Raw genomic sequence first — 26,179 nt, forward strand, 5'->3', positions numbered from 1 at the left:
TCATTTCAATTGTAATATTATTTATCTTTGTACTATTTTGATTAAGTAACTTACTATTAATGGTAGTAAATGAAGGTGATGCAAATGTTTATGATGGGGTTGGGTGCGAGGAGTTTGAAGAATCACGTGATGTCTGTAATCATGTACTTTTTGAAGATATCAATAGATTGAAACTCCTTCATTTAAATATAAGGAGTTATTTTAAAAATTTCAATAATTTATTAGTGTCACTCGAGGCACTCAACTTTCAGTTTGACATCATCATTTTGACGGAGACCTGGCTGGGCGGGGACGCTTTTTGCTTTGATTTAGACGGTTACGATGTTGCACGCACGATACAGAAACTAAACAGGAAACGATGGGACACTTATATACGTGAAAAAGGGACTATCAGCTACTGTAACGGAGGTGGTGATTGGTGACGTTTTTGGATTGACTGTTGACTTTACTTTTCACAAAACTATATTTAGCTTACTGGCGGTATACAGGACACATGACAGTAACAAAGACATATTCATTGAAGAAACTGGACAGATTTTACGAAAGAAAAACGAAAGATAAAACATACATTTTTCTTGGAGATATTAATATAGACATATTACAAAACAACTTGCATGTAGACCGATACTTGAATACTTTGTGTGGACATGGGTTTGTAAACTGTATAAACTTGCCGACCAGAGTGACTGACGACAGCCGGACTTGTATTGATCACGTGTTTGTGGACCATGACGACTTTGATAAGGTAAGGGCCGGGGTTTGGCGCACTGACATCACTGACCACTCAAGTACTTTACTAACTATACAGGTTGTGGAGGGTGGGGTTGAGGCTCGCTGCGATCCTACAGTTAGTCGTGGGTTCGTAGATAAGAACAAATTTACCGCTCTCCTCCGCGAACAGAAATGGGATTCTGTGACTGGGACGAACGATGTGTTAGAGAGCTCTCGGTGTTTTCGGGAAATTGTTTCTTCTATCGTTGAAAATTCTAAAAAATCTCCAAACAAATGTTCATCCAAAAAGAAAAAAATTAAACCCTGGATAACGGAAGGCCTCATCACGTCAATAAGAAAACGCGACAAATTGAGTAAACAAATTAAAAAACAGCCCTTTAATACCGATTTGAAACGCTATTTTTCAAATTATCGCAATAATTTAAAATCATCTAATAAAAAGTGCAAGGAAACGGTACTACAGAGAGAAAATTAACTCATCGTCAAACAATCCTAGAGTTTTTTGGGAAACAGTCAACGAAATTGCTGGCAGACGAACAAAGAAAGATTCCTTCCCTATCACAAAATATTTGAAAAACTTTGAAGGAGAGTTGAACCTAAATAAAGTGAAGGGAGTGGCCGACGAGTTTAACGCGTTTTTCTCCGAGGTTGGATCGCAGCTGGCCTCGGCCATTGACGACAGTGGGACTCCATTAGTGAACGACAGCGACTTTACTACTGACACTGACTTTGTAATGCACACGGTTACTGAAGCTGACATACTGAATACTGTGAACAGTCTACGAGGTGGCTCTGCCCCGGGCTATGATGGCGTGTCTGCTTCTCTGTTAAAGGAAAATGTACATATTTTTGTAAAACCATTATTGCACATTGTTAACTTAAGCATTACATCAGGAATTTTTCCAAACGAATTTAAAACAGCTAAAGTCATTCCTCTTCATAAGTCTAATGATGTCACGTGCAAAAATAATTTTCGTCCAATTTCATTGCTCAGTATTTTTTCTAAAATAATTGAAAAAGTTGTAAAAGGTCAGTTTGTTCAGTATTTGAATCAAAAATCTATTCTTAACGATTTCCAGTATGGATTTAGAAAGGAAAAAAACATTTCAGACGCTTTGTTTGCTTTATCAAAAAACATTAATGATGCTATCACTTGCAATGATCGTTGTTTGTTAGTCTTCCTGGACCTTGCAAAAGCGTTTGATTCCGTAGACAGAAGTAAACTATTACACAAACTGGAATCCATAGGTTGTCGAGGGCTATCCCTATCTTGGTTCCGAAGTTTCCTCTCTGATCGCAAACAGTTTGTCACGGTTTGTGGGGTAGACAGTGGGGAGAGGGCCATTGATTACGGTGTTATTCAGGGAAGTACCCTTGGACCAATTCTCTTTCTTGTTTATATAAACAATGTTGTCAAGTTAAATATATCCGGCCAGTGTTTTTTATTTGCCGACGACACTGTGGTTTTATGTCGGGGGGAAAAACTGGGACGATGTCTATAACAATGCGTTACATGATTTGTCTGTTCTTTAAAAAGTGGTTTGATCAAAATATTTTATCTCTGAATGTTTCAAAAACTAAATTCATGCCAATCTCACTAACACAGAGATCAGACCCACATTTTAATTCTCTTACTCTTCACACTTGCGGCAGCTGCATTAATACAACTTGCAAATGCGAACAGATTGAAAAAGTGGAGAAATACAAGTATTTAGGTGTAATATTTGATACGAGAATGAAGTGGACTGCCCATGTTGAATATTTAAAAAACAAAATTCGGAAATACATATTTGGATTCAAACAATTAGACGGAATACTAACATTTTCTGAAATAAAACTTGTCTATTTTGCGTACTGTCAGTCTTTGTTTTTGGGGGGTATTGTTGCTTGGGGTGGAGCGCTCAGAACAACTTTGGAACCATTATATATAGTCCCAAAAATCAATTTTAAAGGCCGCGATTGGAGTTGGTACTAGGTTTCCGACACATGATCTATTTAATATTTTTGAAGTTCTCAGCATAAGACAGCTTTATGTAAAAACCATCTTACTCTACATATTCAAACAACCGAGATTAATTTTTAACAATGCATCCCATACATACTCTACACGAACCGCAGAATCGATAGGAATACAGCCACTGCAGCTAAACAGGTCTTTTTCAACAACAAGTCCATTTTATATTGCGCATATATTATATAGGAATATTCCGAGCTATTTGAGAAACTCTGGAGGATGTTCTGTAAGCTGTTATAAGAAGAGAGTGCATGGCTGGATACTTAGTATTGGCAAAGACGCGGCCGAAAGCATCATAGTCTCGGGATACAGATAAGCCTACCTTGACCTCTTCACTGACCTTGACAAACAATCCACTATCCGTTATCTTACAGTTAATCACATCCTCCGGCGGTTGACGCGCCTTGTCTGTTGGTTGGGCCTTCGCGGGTGGCTATTGTTGGGCCCGGCGGTGGCTGCTGGACGGTTTGCCAAATCACAGACCGCTGGTGTTGATGAACAGCAGTCGTCGTTGGGCCGGGGCGGTGGTCGCTGGCGGTGGCCCGGTTCGCAGATGTGGTGCGTCGGTCGTACTGGAACGCGTTTCTCGTCGGTCTGGCTCTCTCGTTAGAGCAGAATTATGTCCATAACCACAACATGCATTTTTTTGTTTATTTTATATTACAGACTTTCCCTTTTTTTATTATTAAATTTTGGACTCCTCTCACCCAATTATTACCAATGAAAATACTCCATACTCGTCACAATGTACCAGACCAAAAAATGTCATTTTAATTTGAACCTCCTCAATATTATATATTATATTATGTTACATTACGGCTCGCACCCACGCACAGGCTTCAGCCTATGTGGGTGTCAATTTCCTTGAATGTTTGTAAAGTTTATTTTGTAAATTTTTGGAAATAAATCTTTTTGAATTGAATTGAATTGAATTGAATCTATAAAGCTGTACAGCACACCCAATCACTGAAGAACACTGAGGTAGTTATATGCTCTGACTGCCAATCCGTTATCAAAGCTATTGAAAATACAAAGTTTGGCATGGTAAAAGATAATGACATAATATTAAACATAATTGAAGAAATACTAGACAATACTACGAATACGTACATTATACAATGGGTCCCAGGACATATGGGAATAAGAGGTAATGAAGTTGTTGATAAATTAGCCAAGTCCTCAACTCACAATGTAAATAATGTTAGAGAATTTTACACAACCATGGCAGATTTCAAATCGTATCAGAATATAAGGAATATAAGGACAATGACAAATAGTCTTAATACAAGTAACAAAGCGCAATGGTACATAAGTGTCAAAAAAGCCTTTTCAAGGGAACCATGGTTTGGCAACAAACTATACTAGAAATGAAATTGTAAATACAGTTAGAATTAGGTTAGGCCATGCGAATGTAAACACCTGCTTACATAGAATTAAATGTTATTTCACTCCACTATGCCTAAATTGTACATTAGGTTCAGATGAAACGCTAGAACACATTTTAATTAAATGTCCGAAATATTATTGTGAAAGAGAGAAATGGTTAAAAAAGACCAAAACACTCAGTCAAAATTTTTCTACAGGCTTAAGAGAAATTATGAGCATGGAGGATCACCAAATTTATATAGAAATAAATAAAATTTTATTTTCCATCAATAAAAGACTATAAAAATATCAACAATAGGTACTAACACTTTTTAAAACATATATGTGAAACCAATCCCAGGGTTCTTCTATCCGTGGCCCACCCTTTCGGGTTAGGAGGATACTGCTTGATTGGCCCCTGGCAGAGAAGACAAAATCCATTTTTTACCTTTATGCTGTTATATTTTTTTGTAAATAATATCTGTGATGTGTGTATATATGTGAATGGATGATGATTAGGTGTATGTATTATAACAATCAAAACTATGATGAACAAAGAACATAGACAATAGTGTACATCGAGGTCTCATGGTTATTTAAACCAGACCGCCTTTTAGGCAAAGGAGAAAAAAAGTGAGAGATAGTCGATGCTGAAAATGATACAGTTGATATTTTTTTCATTTCCATAGACTAATGTAACACAGTACATATTATATATTACTCCATTGGTAGACATTTTTTTCGGTAAATCTAGTTCTGTTCGGTGGCTGCTAAACAACGTTCCCATTAATATGGGACATGTTTTATTTGTATGTAGTTTGTTTAGAATGGTTAGAATCCATTTTATTTTTATGTTATGGTCTCATTTAGTTGAATCAAATTTGAAACGTTATTATTGGAATTTTGTACTATTTGTATTACTAATAGTCTATTTATTTCATTAGTCTATGGAAACGAAAGAAAATAAATGCTGTATCAGCTGTTCTAAAACAGGCGTTGAGTGTTGTCTTACTATTGGACCACCATATTCAAATGTGATTGGGCCACCAGTTTACTTTTTTTTACTAAGGCTCCTATGTCGTAATTCACACGTCATAGATTGATTTATTTATGTATGTTTTAAACATTGAAATATACAGTAATTAAACACTTGAGGAAGTGTGAGTGGATTATGATTAGGCATATATATGTTGCTCGTTTCGGTTTACGTTAGAATGCGTTGTTGAAACGCATTCTAAGTAGTTTTAGCTGATATACTGTTTTATATCAACGCATCGTCTGCTTGTTTACCAGTGTTTCGAGGTTATTTCCCGCTGTCATAAATTATTAAAATCACAATCACAGTCTCATACAGTTTGAGTGTAAGAAATTGTTAGAACGTATATAGTTTTATTTGTTAAAAGTGATGGTTTCTACTGCTTTGTTTACAGATTAGCTCTACTCTTTAAAAGTAAAAGAAGTCAGTGAGGAAGCTATTCATACATTTGATTTAAAGATATTGTCCATAATGGGTGTATTTGCTGGAATAGCATCTGTGTTTATTGGTTGTTGCAGCAATGTTGTGTTCTTGGAACTTCTAGTCAAGTAAGTATTTAAACTACAGTGACTATATTAATAATGTAATCAGATAGTATGGTAGGGTACGATAAGCGGACCCGGTTTCTTATATTGATATTGACAAACGATATAACTTAATTATAACTTTTGATATAACCAACCGATTCTGATTTTTGAGCAATAAGTAACTTATATTAACTATAAACACTTTTTCATATAATAAACACATTTTCTTTGATAGATTAATAACAGACAGTCGAAAGCTCGTGGAGAACCGTGAAATAACGTTTAAAAGGTGGTATATCAGCTGACCTGCTTGCAGATCATCTCTGTATTTGTACAGAAGAGAAGTACGTTTTTCCAGAGAAGATGCTACACTAATTTCTCGAAAGCGATTAATCATTGCTACCTAGGAGAATACATAAATAATTACGCATATTTCATATTTCTTGTTATAAATGTTTTTTATGTTTTTATCATTTCATTGTTATTTAGGCTATGAGTTTCCTATTTCCAGTTCTAATTGTTTGTCTGATTATTAGAGCTCATTTATTATTTATAAGATAATAGGCCCTATTAATTATTTTAATTTAAAATATAATTGTGATTCGTTGATATGCGTATTTGATAAATGAATATTAAGTATTGATGATTGTACTAATCAATATAAAAAACCGGTTCTGCTTATCGTACTCTACCCAGATAGTGTAATAAGCGGCCACCACAACAATCGAAAAAGATATTCTTGATTATCGAATCACCTATATTCATGATTAACGAATCCGTAATATAACTAATTAAACTAAATTACGTTATAGGAAGGCTATTTCAAATCACTGTATAGTGTGGTTGTTTTTATATCTTGAAAAGTAATAAATTTACGACGAATAAAATACTATCTAGGCAATGTGTATTTATAATATATAACAAAAGAGTAAAATTGACTTACTTTTTAATTTTTTGAAGGATAAACATATTTGACACCTCCAGACAACATGTAACACATGTACATTGGCATTGTACTTGGGGTTACTACAGATGGAGATTTATGTTTGTAACAGGTTAATCAGTAGTTAGTAACCTATTATTGAGATGCTGTTATTTCAGTAACAAAAGGCTTGAATGATTTGGTGTTTTCAAAAGGACTTTCTGGTGATAGGTTACTCAGCAACCAGTAACGGCTGAGGTGATTTTATGTGAGCAATGACGCTAGGAATAAAAAAATATTACGCTATGGAATGTTATAACACGATATAAGTAGGTTTACATTAGGTGTATGTTGCTAGTAGTATCAATGTTAAAGAAAACCTTTACAAGCCCTTACGTGATCTGAGCTTGAATTTGGGTACTGTCTCGAGGGATGTTTTTCTTAAATACAACAGATACACAGCAGCTGGTGTAGTTTTTGTATTTAAGAAACATATTGGTAGGCCACATCTTTCAGACCTCAAATCAGACAAACTTACCTGTCAAAAGGTGAGCCAGGGAGGGGCCTGTATATGCAGCCTAATTACGCAAAAGCAGCGTATTATGCAAAACCCACAATTGAGGACTACAATGATACATTCACCCAACTGACTCAGGACTTCATGGCCCATGAGCTTAAAAACTGATCTGCTCCACAATGGCTGTGTGAGAGATATGATTCTGCGTGAACAATTTGTCAAGAACATAGTGGCATTCCATCAAGAAACTGGTGCTTCAGTAAATATTGTGTGCTTTGACCTGGTATCATAGAGTTAAGGCGTGGACTTTCACATCAGGAGTTTATGTTGAAGCTGTAAGAGTCGATTGAGGATGACATCTATAACCATTCATCTGCTGGTGGACAGGATATGGAGTGTGGACAGTCCCCCTACTTCGACCCAGACTCGTCTAGTAAATAAGAAATAAGACGGCTTGGTAGACTTAAAAATGAACCACCAATCAAACATATATAAATAACTTTTAGATTTAGATAAGTTCTGTTTAGTTTTTGTAATAAATTTCACTCCTATCATAAAAATAAGTAAATCAAAATTTAAGAATTAATGTTTAGTCTATTTGCAGGGAAGCCAAAATTGATTAGAAATATAATTGGCTAATATTACATTTAAATATCCAAGGAGGAGTACTTCATACAAAAATAGAGTCAGAAATAATTCTACAGAATTCAAATTATTCACTTAAATGAACATTGGTTGAGTAGGGATAGTGTTACCATTTTAAATAGTTTTCAATTATACTCTGGCACATTTCTATTGTAGAGATAGAAGTGATCATGGTGGCACATGTATTCTTTTGAAAAATAATTGTGAATTTAAAATCTGAGAAGATTTGTGCATTTATAATATGGATTCAGTTTTTAAAGCTTTATGCATAGAAATAATTAATTTTAAAAGTCTTATAATTATTATTTCTATTTATAGAGTGCCAAAAGATTCAAATTTAAAACTATTTAAAAATAAGCTTGAGGCTTTGTTAAAACTTTTAGGTAAAGAAAACCACGTAAACAATGTTTATATTGTATCAGACTTTAATGTAGATGTAATGGAAACAACAAATAAACCACAACAGAAATTGAAATTCCTTTCTCTGATTGAATTGTATGGTTTTAAACGCACTTTTCATCACCAACTTGGTTTACATTTAATACAAATTCATGCATTGATAATATTTTTAATTAAAATCATCCTTTGAATCTCAAACAATGAATTTGGAATTGGGTCTGTCGGATTACAGGGCATTCTTTATGTAGATATTTCTGAAGATCTTCTTCAGAGAATGAAAATACAAAACTTGGAGTAAAAACACAGATTTTTTCTAAAAATACTCTTTATAGATTTAGCAGTAGATTAAATGGAACGTTTCAAATGACTTTACTTTTGCTGAAAACTGTTCAAATTTCTTTGATTGTTTTTAAAATATATTTAAATAACCGTTTCTATCAAAATTCTCTGCTAACAAAACCAAACAAACCATAAATAAAAAAAATGGATAGCAAAAGGAATTAAAATTCAAGCATTAAAAAAGAGAGCTTAGTAAGCTGCTCAGACAGCCAAACAATCTAAATTTCATAAATTATTTAAAAAATTGTAAAAATATGTTCTGATCGTGAATGTCAATTTTTAAGTTTAATTTTGGTAATCTGATGTCAGATGATGTTGTCAAAGTGATATATGGGGGGGGGGATGAAATACCTCTGAATGTATTTCAGGAAACCATGATATCCTTTTAAAAAAGCTTAAATTATACAGTTTTTCAAATAGATAAATTCCGTGGATTGAATCTTATTTAGTTTATTGGTATCAAATAACTGTAAATTTTAAAAATTATGTAAAATCTAGATTCCAATGGGAAGAAGTTAATGTAGGCGTTCCTCAATGTTCTATTTTGGGATCTCTTCTTTTTCTTCTATACATTAATGATTTACCTAAAAATCTAATATATATACAACCGCATGTGTAACTGACTGACTGACTGACTCACTCACTCACGTATACTAATTCTAACCTACTTCCAGATGAGTTAGAGACTTGAAATTTGGTACACAGATAGCTTTCCACGTGTAACCACCAGGAAAATCCCGAAAAGTGAGAATTTTTCATTTTCAACCCCTCAAAAAAATTCCCAAAAAAATCGCGCATTCTTCACCCCCTGCAGGCATTTTTTGTAAGCCCGATAGCGGGCGAACCGTTGGAGCTAGCTCGGATCTGACGGAAAATTCATGGTCAGGAATGAAGTGAACTACAAAAAAAGGTCTAATGACTTTTTGCTCTATCTTCCATGGTTAAGCGACAAAACTCTCGAACATTTGAAATTCCAGAGATTTTTTCGATAAAAATAATGTTTCAAGCCCGATAGCGGCCGAACCGTTGGTCGTCAGCTCAAAATCTGATTGACCCATTAAATTAGCAAATTGCGCGATCTACAGAAAAGGTCCAGTAATCTTTTGCCCTATCTCGATTGGTTTGGCCGAAAAACGTGATTATGTACAATTTTGTTGTAACTTTTTACGCGAAAACTTTTGTTTTTGGGGTCGATAGCGGCGAAACCATTGGTCGGAGGTCAAAATAAGACTAAACGTTTTATTTAGGAAATAAGATGACCTACAAAAAAGGTCCAGTGACTTTTTACTATATTTCCCTTAGTTTGACCGCAAAACGCGATTAAGTGAAAATATTGGACATTTTCGCCTAAAAATTTACATTCCGGGCTTGATAGCGGCTAAACGGTTGGTCGTAACTCAAAACAAATTTTAAACGGGATTTAGGAAATCACGTGATCTACAGAAAAGGTTCAGTGACTTCGGAGAGTTGGCTGAGCGTTAGCTAAGCGTCAATAGTAGATAGGGACAGAGGAATATTTATTATGTTCACAGAACACAATACCCTCTAAAAAAGGCCCAAGTGTGTCATTAACCCCCGGTAATATTAACCCCCCCCCCCGGGGATTTCCTGGTATGACCTGATAACCTCCTGTACATTCAACCCCCTGATGTGTTAACCCCCCTGGTAACATTAAACCCCCCCAGGGGAATTTCCTGCCATGACCTCATGTCCGAATTTTACCAGTCACCAAATCTCTTAACCCCCCCCCCTGGGAAGATCCTGGTATGACCAGATAACCCCCTGGAGACTTATCCCCCGGTAACGTTAACCCCCCCTGGGAATTTGTTCATATGACCAGACAATATCCTGACGAAATTAAAACCCCCTCTTGTCTTAACCTCCTTAACATTAATCACCCACCCAGGAATTTCTCGCCTTGACTAGATAGTCTCCTGGTGATATTAAACCCCCTGTTCGACTTAAAATACTGCCTTGAGGTCGGTTTTTATTATGTTTATACTAAACAATTCAAGATAGCTGACCCGTGCAGACTTTTCTCCCGAGCTCATTTCTGGCTAAAACCATAGGTCGTAGATCAGATCTGAGGGCACAATCGAAAGACAAAATTAAATTTTCCAACAAGATAGGTCCAGTCACATTTTTTGTCGTATCTCTAACGGTTTAACCGCAAAATGCCCTCAAAGTCAAAAGTTTTTACGAATCCGGAAAAAAATCTATGAAAAAGGTCAATTTTTAAATCCCTTGTCATTTACTTAATGTCCCGGACTTAACCAGTCACCGAATTCCGCTTATCCCCGAATTTGCAAGCGTTTACTTTGGGGGCCTGGGGGCGTAGCCCCCAGCGAGCCGAAGGCGAGTTGTATTATATGCAGCTGACACAACCGGAGTTATTAAAGACTCTCACTTTCAAATGGAAAATAAATTAAATCAAGCTTTTTCTGTATTGAGATTAATGGATTGAAATTAAATCAAGAGAAAACTCAACTACTGAATTTTCAAATGGCACAATTAAATGAGGGTTATAATAAGGACGTAATTTTCCAGGGCCAGAAAATAAAACTATGTGATAATGCAAAATTCTTGGGCATTGATCTGGACATAAACCTTTCCAGAAAAAATGTATTAAAAATATTATTAGGAGATTAAACTTGGCATGTTATCAAATGCTAGTAATGTGAAACTCAGTTAATTTGAAAACTAGAATAACAATTACTATACTTTATTTTGTTCAATAATTCAATATAGTATTGAATTTTGAGGATCATCTTTTAACTTCGATGAAGTTTTTAAGTTTCATAAAAAAAATCACAAGATTAATGACTTTTTCATCGTTTATAACTTCTTGTAAACCTCTGTTTAAAGAATTTAAAATCTTATCACTTCCAAATTTATATATTCTGAAAACCCTACTAAAAGTGTAATCAAGCTTTGAAAGCTTATCAGGTAATGATAAATTTGATCATAATTACAATACAAGGTCTTCTTTTATGTATATCATTATTACATTATGTCCTGACAAAGTTACCTGTTTTTATAGCAATGATATGTATTAACGTTTATGTAGCAATAAAGAGTAATTCTGATCCTGATTTGTGATTTAAATAAAATATTATTTAATTGAATTGTTTAGGTTACTTTGGCCAACAATGCTGTCTTGGCAATAACTTTAAGAAGGTATTTAAAATAATAAAATGGGGGAAGATCCAGTTGGGCTAAGACATTGTGTTTAAGAAATACATTTGTAATTATTATTAATGATTTGATGTTGTTTAATGTCATACATCTCAGATATAATTATCAAAGCATTCCGGAATGTAGTATGTGCTATACCGTTTCGGTACAATATCAGTCAGGAAATAAATGTACTTGTGTTTTTTTTAAATTAATGGCATTATACCCAAAGAAGGCGTATTATAGTTAAAGAGAGATATTTTTCATTCTCTGCAATAACTTAGGCATGTTACATGTGCCGCTGCAATATCTCAAACTTACCTGCTTGCAATTTTTAAGCCATTTTATACTGTGAAAATATATGCAAAATTGCATCTTATACTGCTATAAAATTTGTTTTAATCGTGTCAGTAAGTAGCATACAAACTTAAATTTGGTTAACTACTTTTTTGTAGAGCTACAAGAATATTGGACACATATACAGTATAATCGATACCTAACAAATATTATCCTTCCTTTTACTTGTCCTGTCTTAAAAGGGATTTTTTTAAAATATGAATTCTCGTAAAATAATGTTGGAGCAATAACTTCACTAATCAGCATGATATAGAATTTTTTGTGTGATGTTTAGTGGTCGTTATTAATAGCAGATAGTATATTTGGGACAAAACAGTGATTTACTGTACTTCTGAAGTGTTCAAACATAGCTATGGTAAGAAATAATCAGTAACACAATTGGTATACAAGTATCTTGACTCTTAACAGTTAATGCCTTCTCTCTCAGTCTAATTTGGATTATTCTGTCACTTAAGTGTAGGATAACACTGTATCTTATCATCCTGATAATGAAAGGGTAAACATGAATAGAAAAGCAATTATATTCAACTTCTGTTAGTAAATTATTTGAAAATAAAACTTTGTGTGGGTTGATATTTGTTATAAAATAAAACTTTGTGTGGGTTGATATTTGTTATAAAATAAAACTTTGTGTGGGTTGATATTTGTTATAAAATAAAACTTTGTGTGGGTTGATATTTGTTATAAAATAAAACTTTGTGTGGGTTGATATTTGTTATAAAATAAAACTTTGTGTGGGTTGATATTTGTTATAAAATAAAACTTTGTGTGGGTTGATATTTGTTATAAAATAAAACTTTCTGTGGGTTGATATTTGTTATAAAATAAAACTTTGTGTGGGTTGATATTTGTTATAAAATCCAGTTATGTCAGACTGTGATTATTGTATTAATTCCAATGTTGTAATAATTACTATTAATCTTAATAATACATTCTGGAGATTAAATGGCTAATATTAAACCATAATACGGTACTCTAATATTCCGGTGTATTGTTAGGGCCATCAAAATTCTGTGTTAAGCAGGTATCACAGATCTCAAAAAGTATTAGAATTTCTAGAATGTAAATTTGTTTGAATATAAATATTTATCTAGTGAGTAACACAGGTGTTTTATGTTTTCAAAAAATACAATTATTGTATTTTATAAATAATTGTTTATTCAAATTTATTCATATATAACATTTTTATATTGAGAGATTTGAAAATTATTTATTTTTCACATCTCTAGTGTTTGATCACAAGAAACTGTAATAAAATTAGGTTGGAATGTCTCTTACCACTAATAAAATACATCTCAGTATAAAAAACTCAGTTTTCAGAAAATGGTAAAAAGTTAATTGGAAAGAAAATAGAAAAAACAACTTAAATTTCAATGATATCCTGCATTGGGTTTCTGGATATTGCTGGTATCAAAGAAGTCTTCTACCTTCCTTTTGGTCAATGTCCTGGTCTGTCTTGTATTTTGTTTCTAGTTCTAATGGATGCTTTGTCGAGGTATTTCATAGCCTTTACTAGGTTTACCCCAGCATTTGCCTGGCTGTTGCATAATTTTTACTTTGGGATAGTAAATATATCAAGCAGTTACAAACGTTCTTTTAGGTAAGCGAGCCCATATTACATTATCAAGGACTCCTTAGGGAAAACCCTAACACTACTAGCATGTTGCCTGCAAATGGATCTGTCAAAGCCTAGATACTGAGTTTAGGCTACTGACAGAGTAGTCAAATTTTAAAGCTTGAGTACCTAATGAGCAAGTAAATTTTGTACTATAAGACTTACTGACCGCCAACGCTCAACCCAGTTTACACTTAATAAGCATTTAATTTACTCTTTCTAAAATATTTTGTTAATGAAATTAACATTTAAAAAATAATATATCTTATATGTCATTATGTTAAAAAACTTTCAAGGAATAATAACCAATAACTAAAAGTAGAAAAAACATAAATTCAGGACATGACTGAAATATTTTTAGAAATTATTTTCATAAGAAAGATTATAATCACAAGTTTCTAAGAAGTTTTTATTGATTTTAAAATTTTAGCACTTCTCTTCAAAACACTTTTTACATTTATGTTAAATTATTTGTTATCTGGTTCTTTCCAAATAACTAAAGGGAGTTATCGTGATTTTTAGGGTGTTTACAAAACTTTCATATTTGGAAAATCACTTTTTGAGCAAATGAAAAAAATTATGTCTTAAGTGTTTTTCTATCCTAAATAATTCTTGGAAAAAGGGAAATTCAGATTGCTAAAACAGAGTTATGAAGTCAATGCAGAGCTGGTCCAAGGCCCATGAAACTAACGGCTGCATAGAGAGCTGAAACAGGGGTCACCAACGATGTGGGTGCCTCCTTTGCTTTCACCAACTGATCAACAAAACATTAGAGCATGATACAGAAGAAGTTGCTGATACTCTTAGTTATACTAGTTGAATGAACTTAGAAAGCTGACGACTAAAAAAATTTGAAGATAAACTAACATGAAATGTCAGTGGAAGAATTAGGCCAGTGCACCGGCACGTGGAGTGATTAGATTATGCTCTGATTACCAGTCTTCTCTTCCAAAACAATAGACTCGTCTTGTCTATCGCTGTTACTCCGAACGAAATATGTACTGTACATGTTTATTGGCTGTTTTTCACGCATGCTTTGATTTCAATTGATTATTATTTTATTCTAATATGTCCTGATTAATCTTCATTGTCATTATAACAAAACGAATTTTTTAAAGAATTTCATGTTTTTGACCAGAATATGTCTAAAAGAAAAGAACTGGTAGTGCAAGGCGGAATTAGAGCGTGAAGATAAAAACAAGCAAAATCGCTCAAATTGATTTTTACTTAAGGTTCTGGCCAATAGTAATACTGAGCAACTGAAAATCCATTTATTCCCTCCAGTGTGTGAAGCCACCCACAAAAGACCCCAAAAGTAGATGCCCATGAAAAGAATACCATTACAGAAATTAAAAAAAAAAAAAAAAACTTAAAAGATGTCAATTATTTATGCTGCTCAATTATTGCATATGATTGCATATTAAAAAAAATAAACTTAATTACCAAAGAACTGTAAAAGGAAAATGTTAACATACAGTGGCTACTGACCTGATTGAAAATATTAAGTCTGTTTTGGAAAATGTGAGGTCAGAGAATGCCTGAAACAGTGTCATTACTGATGCCAAAGAAGCGGATGAAAAATTGGAGATAGTCCTAAAATTCACCACTGAACCTAAGATCAAACAAAAAAGAAAAGAAACAATATTTTTATCAAGGAGAAAATGCACCCACTGAACTAGGAAAGAACTCTTTTAGAGTCGACTTGTTTATTTCAGTCTAGTTGCAGGCGATGTAGCTATCAATTCCTTAACAGAAAGATTTGAACAAATGCAAAATTACAGCAGTAAATTTAAGTTTCTGTATAATGTACCTAGTCACATAACACAAATAAAGAAAAAACTTTTAATTTGTTGTAAAAATATCAAATCAGTTCTAACTGATCAGAATGAGTGCGAGAAAGACAGAGACGAGTTAGTAGAAGAGCTTATACTTATATCACCTATGCTGCCAAAACTGAGCACAATCAAATAGACTAACATGTACAAAACACTATGAGACAAAAATATATTGTATACTTGACATTGGAATATTGAACATAGTTAGTTTTACTTTTTCTAACACTAAATACATTTTTGAATTAGGAAGAAAATTCTGTTAAATTGATATTCTATAGCCGAATTTATTAAAAACATGCAACCATTCACGCTAAGTAAAATATGTGAGTAGTACATGGCTATGGTCACTGGCTTCAGGACTCTGCCTCAATGGCGCTAAATACTTCACTATCAACTATAGAAATCTAAGGAACTATTTAACTAAATAGCATATAATTTTATGTAGAGACTCATGGAACTTTAGTAGCTTGTTAAACTTGTCTTAATATCCAGTTTCAGTGCTCTGCCATGCTGGATTTTATACTAAGACATTTATTAATTAGGAAGTTGTCATAAAAATGAGAATATCTTTAAATAATCATCATTTACCTCAGGAATGATTGTGATACTATTGAAAAAGATGCATTGCATGTGATGCTCTTGTAATACCGTGAAGCTGCGCACAACTAATAGCTGGGAATCCGCTCCAACTTTGGAAATATGATGATTATAAGAATGTACCAGATTAAATTAGAAGTATGATTATACGAAAGCACCAAGGAGAGAAACTGAAATTTAGTTGCCTGCATAGCAGTTTGTTGATTTGATAGGGTTTTGGATATTTCTTTCTTGTTTATTCAGTCTTGTTTATTTGTACATCCATTACAGAACAAGGACTGATAGTCCGGTCAATGTAGCCAAAAAATAGGGGTAACTTTGCATTAATTCCCAGAAAGCTGAAAATTTACATAGATGTTAGGGACACCATTGTTATGAAAATTGTGAAAAGTTCCCATCAATGCCATGTCTGCAACATTTTTTTATTCAAGGTCAAATTTCACAAAAATAGGTTTTTTTAATTTTTTCAGCGAAACAGTTAGTGTTATGAAAAAATATTTCAAACAAAAATTGTAGAAACATGCACTTACTAAAACAATGCTCCTTGTACTTTTTTTCATAACACTAACCGTTTTTGAGAAAAAACAATTACAAACTTTCTTACGATGTATTGTCCATAATAAAACACGACTAAGCTGCCTATGATATCATTGGGCTTGTAATATAAGTAAGACTATAAGTCTGCTGCGTGACTAATACATTCATATTGACTGATAAATTCTGAGAATATGATATTTAAAAAAACGAAACCCCTAATTTTAAGGGACCATGTGCCCTTAGAACAACATCTGCCCTGTCATTCCATTGTTCGAGTGGCCGTTCCGTCCAACTGCTTTTCTGAGGTGGAACCTAAATCACCGTTAGTCTTGAAAATCCCTTCGAGGTGAAAAACACGTAGTTATTTTCAAATATTCTCTGCTAAAGTTTGTGCTGTATTCACTTTTTGTAGAAAATATGTTGCAATAATGTTTTATTTGCACTAAACTTTTATCTTCAAGTGAATGTGTTATTGTTGATCGCGGCATGAAGACGTTACTTAACACGAGTATTCAAGGGAATCAATTTACTGATTACTTAAAGAATGTAAATTCAGCGACAAATGATGTGCAGTGTCGCAAACAATACAATAGAAAGAGTACAATTGCAGCAGCAAAACGGCAAACATGAAGAGGAATCAGCTAGTACCTCTCTCAAAAAGTCCTCCTCGTACTAGAGCATATGTAAGTGCCATATTTTTCTTTTAAAAATTGTTGTTTATTTTGCGATGACGAGTTGAGTGAGGAATAAAAAAAGAAACAAGCACAGAAATTCTCGTCGTAAAATTTGTAACGTTAGAAACTCTTTCATGTAAAGACTCAGTTATGAAAGCAGCTCAGTCTCGTTCTGATGACACCGCAAAAACTAGTGTTGCTCCCATCGGGTTTTGAACACAGTTTAGTTGCTGCTGAAGCTAAGTACCATAATGATTGCTTTGTATAATTTTTAAAAGCCGACCATTGAAGGCTAAGTCGGCCGTCCTCAAGATGAAGCATTGTATCTCGCCATGGGGGAAGTATTTTCATATATTGAAAGTAGTGATGACTGCCAGTTTCGTTAGAAGAATTAGAAAAAATTTGTAAAAATGTAAGTGTTGATAAAAGAAAAATTAAAATTATGATTGAAGTTAAATTGTAGTAATAGAGTCATTATTACTCAGAAACTAGGACAATTAACATTGTATGTTTTCTTGTTAATTATCATGATATTATCAATCAAGCTAGAGTGAAAAGACATAAAGGCAAAGAAGAGCAATTGAAAGTCCTATCAAGAGCAGCAGCAATTAATTATTCGGGAAGATAATCAATCGGTTCAATCATATACAGTTTTTACATGCTATGACTGGCTCTGATAAAAACACCAGCAATGTTTCGAAGGGGTAAAAACAACAATTTTTTTATTGTTTCAAAAAGAAAATGTTATTACTTGTGCACAAGCTTTCCAAGATATCAACTCTTCACCAGAAACTCGCTTTCTTCTGTCTGTATATGGAGCTCCAAAAAAATTACTTCGATAGACAAATTACGTTACTTATCTTTTGCAAAACAAACACGTAATACAACACGTGTGCAATTAGCTTGTCTTCCTATCGTATATATTACTAGGTTCAGGTGTGGCTTGGTAATCAACTAGACCCAGAACAATGGGGTTGGAAGCATGTCAATAATGCATTGGCAACCAACCCACACGCTTCTTCCACCTGCACCAAAAAAACCTCCTTAATTATGTTTTTTGCAACTGCAAAAAGGGGTGTAACTTAAGATGCGGCTGCAAAAAAGTTAGAATTATTTTGTTCATTAGCGTGCACCAATTGTCAAGGCCAATCTGTTCAAATGCTGAATTTCTAACAAAAGAAGGTTTTTTACATGAACGACGAAACAACTGATGTATCGCTGTTAGTACAATTTACGTCTACTCAAGAAGATGAGGAAGAAGAAGAAAATAGAGAGAGAAGAAAGATGGAGGGGAAGAAGAGGAAATAATTAGTGATGATGATGATGATGAATAAAATATGTTTACAATCAAGTATAACGGGGACTTATCACTCGAGCTGTACCTGATCGACAACGACCACACTAACAAGAGAGTGCAACGACTGAAAAGAAGAAGAATAACCAAACATTGATTAAATTTTACTGGAAAAGACTGTGAAATAGGCCTACCGGGGAAAGCATATTAAAAAAATCGCGCTAGGGTACACTACCTCATAGGTGGCGTGGAAACGTGTCCGTATTATAGACAATACAGCGTAAGAAAAGTTTGTAATTGTTTTTTCTCAAAAAATGGTTAGTGTTATGTAATAAAAGCATAAGGAGCATTTTTGTAGATAATTGCATGATCTACAATTTTTGTTTCTAATATTTTTTCATAACACTAACCGTTTTCGCTGAAAAATTAAAAAAACCTATTTTTGTGAAATTTGACCTTGAATAAAACATTTTGCAGACATGGGATCGATGGGGACTTTTCACAATTTCATAAAAATGGTGTCTCTAACATCTATGCAAATTTTCAGCTTTCTGGGAATTTTTGCAAGGGTCAATGTCTAAATTGACCGGACTATGATGACAATATGCAGAAAATAAACCATTAGAAACACTGTGGAGTACTAATGAAAATACCTCCAAGTGATAATTAGAAGGCGTTATCAAACTTTGATAAACATTTTGCTTACTCACTGAAACATGACACACATGTCACAAAACAAACTATATATCATCTAAAGTACCTTACATTAAAACATTGTTTGTAACACTACATAATACCGAGAAATTACTGACAATCATTAACAATTAATGTATTTAGGCCATCCATTAAAACTTCTTATATGCTGTTTCAATTATAAAATATTGTTTGTAATATATTACGGAAGACGGTAACTGCATCGTTACACTAGTCAGTATATTCCCGATTTGAAGGTTTTGAGTAGATACTGTATATTATTTTAAATAGAGTATCAATCAATAAAATCTTTGTTTACATTTGTAAAGAATATAAATGGTGTCAAATTCGTTATGTATTGAGTAGACTTTTACTTCCTTCAGGTCTGATTCTGTAGTGTCACTGTTTATTAGGAATTTTACTATTTGCTACTTGGAATTTCTATAAATATCTTCAAGTAAATTCTTGAAGGTATATTGAGAAGCCAGTTCTTGATCACTTCTTGCAGTCTTTTTTCAGTTAGGTTTTGTATGTTCGTTGGAAGGACTTTTCATAATTTTCATCTGGCATAGGAAAGTCTCATTTTGGGAAAGTGTGGTTGGGAGGATATACCGTTCAGTATGTTGGACATTATAGTGATGGACGTCTCTTCCTCGAAGAGGGGGCAGTTCATCCATGAACATGATAACCTGCATTAGAGTGATTACAATTATTATTCCCTGAGATTACAATTATTATTCCAAGAGATTTAAATGATTGGTGTAGTTAGGGATTTGCTAGGTCTCTAATTGATTTTTTCTAGATGACAAGTCCACGTCTTGTTCCCTAAGAATTTTGTTTATCTTTATTGCTGGGACATTTTTGTAGTATATTTTGTACTAAAATGCACTTGGGTTGTTTTGGAGGGGTTACTTGCGAGATCATTTGACTTAGTGTACTGTATTGCTTTGTTCAGGGCTATTATAGTAACATCTTCTTGTAGGCCAATTGCTGAGTTTTTTTATTTTATTAAAAAGATTATGCCATCTACATAGCATAACAAACAGAACAGGTACCAGTATGTAGCCCTGAGTTACACTCCAAGATATAGGCTTGTGGGGTGAACCGACATGTTTTCTGCGGGTTGCCTGTAGTCCGCTGAGGTTGACTTGGTGTGATTGTGTAGTGTGAGATAGCTTATCAGTCTAGTCAGTGCTGTTTTTTCTATGATTTTTAAAATTATGAAGGTGAGTGAGATTGGTCTATAGTTCGCTATATCTGTTAGTAGATGGGCCCTTTTTATGTTTAAGAGTATATTTTTACTGATCTTCAGTCCTGATGGAAATTGGGCAACGCAGAAAGATTTATTTACAGTTAAAAATAATTAAATTATATTTATAGTGCAGTATAAAAGCATTATTTCATTAAATGGGTGATGAAATAATTCTCATAATTATTAGCTATCTAATGTCTAAAACCTGTTTGAGTGGTTTTTTGTTGGTGTATGGTTACTCCACTGGCTATATATATTTTTAGCAACTTTGATCTTCTGTATGTTTGGTCTATCAGTTTTTCACAGGTTATAATGAGAAAAAATTGAAATATAGAGTTGAAAATTTGCATGAAACTTCATTTCTAAATAGACACAATAGAGTTTGATGGATGTGTGTCACTGTATGTAATTTGGTGGAGTGTAAGCAACGTCTGTCTGCAATATATCTCAAGAACAAATTGAGCTACAGACTTGAAATTTTACTTAATTTTCTACATTTCAGGGGCTCAAAAATGTTCTCTTCTGTCTGTTTGTTTTTCTATCACTCTTCTGCAGGATATCTTGAGAAGCAATAGAAATACAGACTTGAATTTCGGAAAGTGTGCATTAAACTTCAGTGAAGCCTATTACATGACCTTGATGTGATTACTCTTATGTTATAAATTATAAAGTGTGTCTTAAAATGGACCGAATGTGAACAAATTTGTATTTAAATTAAATAAAAAATAATGTCATGCACATGAGTACATTGGCATAGTATCAATCACTAGTCAAATTAATTAAGCATAACTGTTTTACAACAAGATCCATATACATATTTTACTTGTATTGTGAACAGATGGGAATCCAATAAATAAATTGTCTTATTGATTACAAATATCATATCAAGTTTTTTTAATTCTCTTAACTCAGAAACTAATAATATGTAGTATATACAATATCAATTTTATGCATATTGCTAGGATTGTTGTAGAGTATAAACACAACAGTGTTCATGCCATTGTGTTTATATTGTATTTACCTTTCAAATGACATGTCACACAAGATATGGATTACAATTTTAAATTTTAAAGTGACTCCCCCCTCTACCCCTTTCAAATCAAATCAAATCAAAAATATCTTTATTACGTTATCGTCAAGATAAGTATAGTGTCATACAATATTACTGGGGAGCAAGTACAATTCTGAGTAATTTTTCAAAAGTCTGGTTGAGTTTGCCAGCTCATGAATTCTTCAATGCTGTAGAAGGGTCGATTGAGAAGCCAGGTCTTCAAGTGACGAGCGAATTGTTGTTGATCCACTTTTTTTTCAGCATCTCTGGCAAACAGTTCCACATTTTGGCGCCGATGTAACTTGGCTTATGTTCAGTGCTGCGGAGTCGGTGCACAGGAAGGCAGTAGTCAGTGGCCCGTCTGGTGTTGTAGTGATGGAATTGCTCACCCCTTTCTGCTATGCCTGGAGTCTTGATGTGGACATACGTTACTGTTTCCAGGATGTACAGGCCTATGACTGTTAAGATTTTGAGGTGCTTGAAAGCATCCCTGCAAGACTCTCGTGGTTGGAGATTACCCAGTATTCGTATGGCTTTTTTTTGTTTCAAAAGTATGCGTTGGCAGGTTGCCAGAAGTTGTCCCTCCCCAAGCTGCTATCCCATAGCGGATATAGGATTCAAACAGGGAGAAGTATGCAATCCTCGTGTCATGGTGTTTCCTATATTTTTTATTCGTCGTATTACATACAGTCTGGTGCTTAGCTTTTTGCAGAGGTTGTTGATGTGTGGTGTCCAAGAAAGGTCTTGGTCAACTGTTACCCCAAGGTACTTGGTAAAGGTGGTGTCATCGGTCTCTGGTAGCCTTGGAAAATTTTTTTTCTACACCTCCCTAGAATGAGCTGTTTTGTCTTCTTCTCGTTCACAACTAGGTCATTGTTATGACAATATTGGATAGCCATATTCACTGCTGTGTATGCATCTATTTCTAGTTGACCAGGAGTTCTTCTGCCGAGCAAGAGCACTGAGTCATCAGCATACATGATGCAGTTGCTGTATTCCTGTATATACTTAGGGAAGTCATTTGTGAAGAGAATGAACATAATGGGGTCCCAACACAGAGCCCTGGGGTACACCTCTTGTGATCTTTTTTGTGCTTGACCTGACCTTTTCCGTTTCTCTATTACTGTTGTATCTTAGCTCAACCATTTGTGTTCGTTCCGTTAAGTAGCTGGTAAACCATGCTTTTGAGGTTCCACGAATTCCAAGTGTCATTAACTTTTTCAGAAGGTGTTCATGGTCAAGACTATCAAAGGCTTTACTATAGTCTAGAAAAATGGCAGTTGATGTGTTCCCATCTTCATGCTGATCTAGTAGGAACTCTACAAGATTAATCAGTGCTGTGGTTGTAGATTTACCAGGTAGGAAGCCGTGCTGATATTCTGTTAAGAGATTGTTGTTTGAAAGATGTTCGAGAAGTCTAATCAGCACTAATTTTTCTATTACTTTGGATATGGTTGGGATTAGTGAGATAGGCCTGTAGTTGCCTGCTTTTGTGGCATCACCTTGTTTGAACTTGGGGTACACTTTTGAAAGTTTCAGGGCAGACGGGAAAACTCCTGATGAAAAAGATAGATTAGTAATGTGCACCAGTGGTTCTATAAGTTCGTCTTGGCACTTTTTCAGGACTATGGTAGATAAGTCATCGTATCCTGCTGAGGGCTTTTGACTTCAAATCCACTAATAATTTTGGCAGCTTCTTCTGAATTAGTTGGCTTCAGTGTCAGGTTGGGGATGTAACTATTTTCGGTCGGAGTAAATGGTTGTTTATTGTTCAGCCCATTGTTTATGATGGTTTCTTCAGCCATGTTGACAAAAAAAGTTGTTGAGATATCCTGCCATCCGCACTGGGCTGGACGTAACCTGGCCACCTACCTCGAGTTGGGTGAGGGCATTTTTGTTTTCTTTTGGCTGCCTTTCTAAGTTTATGACATCCCAGATGGCTTTTGTTTTATTATCCGCATCTGTTATCTTAGCTATTGTGTCTTGTTGTCTTAGGTGGCGGAGTTGCAAGTCATATTCTTTCTTGAGATGGGCCAGCGTGTCTTTTATGTTCCTCGCTACCAGTGGTGTTGTAAGCGTTTTTGAGCGAAAAGAAATCTTTGCCTCAATTTTTGAGCATTAGGGTTGTGGAGAGTGTGTTTATTTTTGTTTCCGCTTCTTTTGCACTGGTAATGTTTCACTGGACATGCTTGATTGAGTGCCTGCAAGAAGAGTTCGGCTGAAATTGTCATATGCTTCATTAACTTCATTGGAGTTATATACTTCTGTCCAGATTTCTTGACTAAGGAGATGTTTCATTGTCAGTATGTTTCTGTGACTCATGTTTCTACCCCTCCAACAAGTTGTGGTTTGGCGTTTGAGTTTTTCTTCTTCCCTTTATGACACACAGTTTGTCCCGTATGATCTGATATGCTGGTTTCTATTACCTTTACAGTGATTTCTTCTTCTCTGATGTTGCAGCATACACAGTCGATGGATGTTTCTTGATGTTGGTGTTATATCCGAGTGGCAGGGAGGTTCTTTCTATAGAGGTTGTAGCTTGCCAGGGTCTCGATCAGTAGTGTTGTGTCGTTTTTGATTTTTCAGGCAGTCGATATTTATGTCACCCATTAGAATGATGGGGTGTTGCTGAGACTGTAAGTTTTCTAGGGCTTCAGCTAGCACTTCTAGCCAGACTCGAGGTTGTTATCTGGTCTGTAAATACCTACTATAATGAAAATTGACTTGCCCACTTTTTTCCTTAATGGCCAGCCACTTCACACACCATTTCTATTGAGAGATCTTCGATAGTGATGATAGCCTCACTGTTTTCCTTAAGATTCTTCTTTCGTGTAGATAGCTACTCCCCCCTTTAGATGCTGTTTCCTGCTGTAGTCAGAAATCAGTGTGTACCCAATAAGCCTAGTGTTAAGGAGTGTTTCTTTATTTTGGCCGTGTTCGGTTACAATCAAAACATCTGGTTTTTGTATTTCCAGGAGAGAATTCATTCTATTAATTTTGTTAGCAATTCTGTCTGTATTTTGGTGTAATATCGTGAATTGTGTTTTGCATTTTGATTGGTTGGTAAAAGAGGGTGTATTTCTCTGTGTCTGGAACATTGAATTCATGAATACCCGAGTTTTTGTAGCGCGTTCTCTTCTGTGGAACAGTTTCTAAAAAATACTGTTTTTGAACTGTCCTATTAATGGTATGTTGTGGAGGTGAGTAGTTGTCCTGGTGATGTATTTGTACTTCCACAACAGTTCTGTTACCCTCCTGAATTGGGGTATCCAATGGTCTTGTTATACAGGTGGTGTTCTGTTTTTTGTGACGGGGTTTGACAGACTCCCCCTATCATCTGTTGGTCAGTTGTCGTTTGGCTGGAGCCTTGAGTCATCTGCTGGTCGGTTGTCTTTTGGCTGGAACCTTGAGTCATACAGGTGGTGTTCTGTTTTTGTGACGGGGTTTGACAGACTCCCCCTATCATCTGTTGGTCAGTTGTCGTTTGGCTGGAGCCTTGAGTCATACAGGTGGTGTTCTGTTTTTGTGACGGGGTTTGACAGACTCCCCTATCATCTGTTGGTCAGTTTTGTCGTTTGGCTGGAGCCTTGAGTCACACAGGTGGTGTTTTCTGTTTTTGTGACGGGGTTTGACAGACTCCCCCTATCATCTGTTGGTCAGTTGTCGTTTGGCTGGAGCCTTGAGTCACCACAGGTGGTGTTCTGTTTTTTGTGACGGGGTTTGACAGACTCCCCCTATCTTAATCTGATCCAAGTCTTGAGCAGCTAAACGTTGTTTATTCATAGCCATTTGCAATGAAACGCTAAAAAAGTTTCTTTTTTCCTTTTTTAGCAGGAGTATAGTTAGGTTTAATTAGCGCATTGTTCCTCACTATTTTGTGACTTTGAGCTGCAGTTATATGTTTTTCTTTGATAAGTGGTACATCTTGAATTTGTGTCGTTAAGGCCTTAACTGCATTTTCCCAAACTGTTTTGCCTATCTTTTTAGCTGAGCGAGATCGATGAGAAAGCTTGAGGAAACAGTTGCAGGCTGAGTGGCGAGGTGTAGGGGTTCAGCTTTGAGTTCCCTTGTTAGAGTATTTTGTTAACTCTGAATGTTGAGTTTTTTGGGAGGTAATTTTCTTTTCAAGAGTACTAATTGTATTTTTTCAAATGATCTATTGTTTTTGACATAGTCCATCAACTAGTTGACCTTGTTGGCTATCATGTTCTTCAAAGATACTTTGTGCGTCCATCCGAAGTTTTTTTTCCTTTTCTAGTTGAACTTGTGTTTCAGAAATATTATGAAGCAAATCTTCTATTTTACCAATATACATATTTTCTTCAGCTTCAAATTTAAAAATTTTTTCTTCTAATAATTCTATTTTGATCTCTAGCCTCAAATTTTTTTCTTTCAAAAAAATTGTTTTCCTCTAACAGAGCTGCTCCTATTTTTGCAGCTGCTTGTAACTTTTCCCCCTTGTCCTTCAAGGTTTTCTAAAATGTTATTTTCACTAAGACTGCTCTCTAATCATTTATGGAAGAGAACAACAAATTTGGGATGCTGGAGCAGACGGGGGTCGTTGGTGTGGCATCAACAGTTTCTCTGCAGCTGCTGCATGTCCA

General features: G+C 34.7%; 1 protein-coding gene across 1 annotated transcript in view; it reads left to right on the forward strand.

The window, feature by feature from the left end:
- Window positions 1-5,187: 5,187 nt before the first annotated feature.
- LOC124355510 (UDP-xylose and UDP-N-acetylglucosamine transporter) overlaps window positions 5,188-26,179 on the forward strand; it is a 50,378-nt gene continuing 29,386 nt past the window's right edge. Inside the window, exon 1 of the mRNA XM_046806673.1 lies at window positions 5,188-5,695. Coding sequence (XP_046662629.1) covers window positions 5,619-5,695 — 77 coding nt within the window. The 5' untranslated portion in view covers window positions 5,188-5,618. The remainder of the gene's footprint in view (window positions 5,696-26,179) is intronic.

The sequence above is a fragment of the Homalodisca vitripennis genome, chromosome 2 (assembly GCF_021130785.1).
Source record: "Homalodisca vitripennis isolate AUS2020 chromosome 2, UT_GWSS_2.1, whole genome shotgun sequence".
NCBI classification, from domain to species: Eukaryota; Metazoa; Arthropoda; class Insecta; order Hemiptera; family Cicadellidae; genus Homalodisca; species Homalodisca vitripennis.